We start from the raw sequence: 427 nt of genomic DNA on the forward strand, positions 1-427 counted from the left end.
ACCAAAATTATTTACTTGATATCTTCGATCAATTCAATTTGATAATTTTTTTTTTTAATTAAAATTCATGTAATTTAGTATCAGTATAATTTTTTTTTTAATTGAAATTCATGTAATTTAGTATCAATTTTTGTTGCAGAACTCGAACAACCAAGTGGCTCTTCCTGGGCAGAACCAGGTGGCCCAGAGCCAAGCAGAGACTCAAGGCGGTCCCAACACTGTTCTCAGAGTGATAGTCGAGCAGATGGTTTACCCAATTTCCTTGGACGTGCTCTATCAGGTGAGTTACAAGCTCAATTTCCCTTCTCTATTGATCATTTTCTAAGAGGCAATAATTTGCGTGCGAATTCGATAATTGCACATGAAAACGAGATACGAGAACGAGATTCATACTAAATTAGATAAAAATTGCAACATTATTTCACAT

General features: G+C 34.4%; 1 protein-coding gene across 1 annotated transcript in view; it reads left to right on the forward strand.

The window, feature by feature from the left end:
- heph (polypyrimidine tract-binding protein 1 heph) overlaps nt 1–427 on the forward strand; it is a 41,388-nt gene that overhangs the window by 19,137 nt on the left and 21,824 nt on the right. The window contains exon 5 of the mRNA XM_026811693.1: nt 140–280. Coding sequence (XP_026667494.1) covers nt 140–280 — 141 coding nt within the window. The remainder of the gene's footprint in view (nt 1–139; nt 281–427) is intronic.

The sequence above is a fragment of the Ceratina calcarata genome, unplaced genomic scaffold, assembly GCF_001652005.2.
Source record: "Ceratina calcarata isolate Rehan_Ccalc_2016 unplaced genomic scaffold, ASM165200v1 scaffold234.2, whole genome shotgun sequence".
Lineage (NCBI taxonomy): Eukaryota > Metazoa > Arthropoda > Insecta > Hymenoptera > Apidae > Ceratina > Ceratina calcarata.